At 46.5% G+C, this 1428-nt stretch overlaps 1 protein-coding gene across 1 annotated transcript; it reads left to right on the forward strand.

The window, feature by feature from the left end:
* Positions 1 to 6: 6 nt before the first annotated feature.
* On the forward strand, positions 7 to 1266 carry LOC108356854 (bromodomain-containing protein DDB_G0278469-like). The gene is given in 2 exon segments (XM_017607956.1): positions 7 to 821; positions 824 to 1266. Coding segments are annotated over 2 exon segments (1053 nt in total). The 5' UTR covers positions 7 to 34; the 3' UTR covers positions 1090 to 1266.
* The last annotated feature ends 162 nt before the right edge of the window (positions 1267 to 1428 follow it).

Consider the following 1428-nt stretch of genomic DNA (forward strand, 5'->3'; position numbering starts at 1 on the left):
TCCCCAAAAAAACATACATTACAATTGATTCAAAATGTCGCACAAACTGCTTTTCTTGGCAGCGTTAGGCATCATTGTTTACACTGCAACGCCCATACATGCAGGCGTACTGCGTAACACTGAGCAACCAGCTGGCTCGCCATTGGAAGTGGCGCAAGCCAGAGCAAGTAATCCGCCGGAGAGCACAACCAACGATCCAACTGCGGCGGATTCCGCAGCACTCAGCAAGGATCAAGATGCAACGGTAAGGATTGCTGTAGCTTCGCTAGATCCAGCGCCGAGCACCGTAGATGGCATTGAGATTTCTTTGGATACAGTAGACGAGGAAAAAGAGGAGTCAGAGCAAAAAGAGGAGGAAGAAAAGCAGCCAGAAGCAGCCGCGAAGTCCAAAGATGAAGTCAATGACAGCAAAAAGGAGTTCGCGCCAGCTTTAAGCGGAGACGAAGCGGCTAGCATTAAAGTAAACGCTCACGAAAGCGATGATCTTGCAAAAGATGTACCACTGAGTAGCGCTGAGTTTGTGTCCAACGCTCCGTCATCCTCCAAGTTGCTACTCCTTAGCACGCCTCGACTCGCACGCGAGCAGGAAGAGAACATTTCAGAGCCCGAAGATGTTGACATCAACACAGCTGTTTCTACCGATGAGACCACCGAGCTGAGTGTGGAAGTGCAAACTGAGAACGAGAAGTCCAGCGAAGAAAGCAAGGAAAGTGAAACCGATAAACCCAACTTCATTACGCGCGTACGCGATGCGCTCTTTGGCAAGAAATCCGCGGACGAGCCAACCAAAGCAGCTGACAAGCCGGATAAGAGAGAAGAAGACCAAAAACCGATTGCGGATNTGCTGCTGCTGCTGCCGAACAGGCACCCGAGACGCAAAATAACAATGCCGCAACGGCAGTGCTCATCGAAACCGAGGCCGATTATGTGCTCGTCGATTCGGATGTAGAGCACCTGGAACATTTGGGCAGTTTCACGCACGCCGATAGCGAGGAATATCTGCAGCCGATTGTACACTCGGTGGAAGTGGTGCCAACGCATTTCGAAGAACCGTTGCTGTTCACGAGTAGTTACGTGCATGCCTGGTAGCCGCTTGGCGTAAGCCGAATGGGAAAGAAATTATTGTTAGCTTAGTTTTAATGGAATCATTTACATAGGTTCATCAAAACACAGTTCTATTTTTACGCACTACCCTCAGAGCTCCGAACTACATACATCTTTTTCGTTTTTATAGCTAATAGTCATTGTAGTTTCTTACATATGTATGTTTTATATTTTCATATTCGCATTAACGATTCTTTCTATAAACGAAATTAATGTTTTTATAACGAAAAATTGTGTTTTCATTTGGTTTTTAACCCACACGCGTTACCAGTTGGAATCCAATTTCGCGAACTTCATTGGCTTACACAAATATTTAGTTTCGTT

The sequence above is a fragment of the Rhagoletis zephyria genome, unplaced genomic scaffold, assembly GCF_001687245.7.
Source record: "Rhagoletis zephyria isolate East Lansing unplaced genomic scaffold, Rhagoletis_zephyria_1.1 Rzeph_scaffold_66385, whole genome shotgun sequence".
NCBI lineage: Eukaryota > Metazoa > Arthropoda > Insecta > Diptera > Tephritidae > Rhagoletis > Rhagoletis zephyria.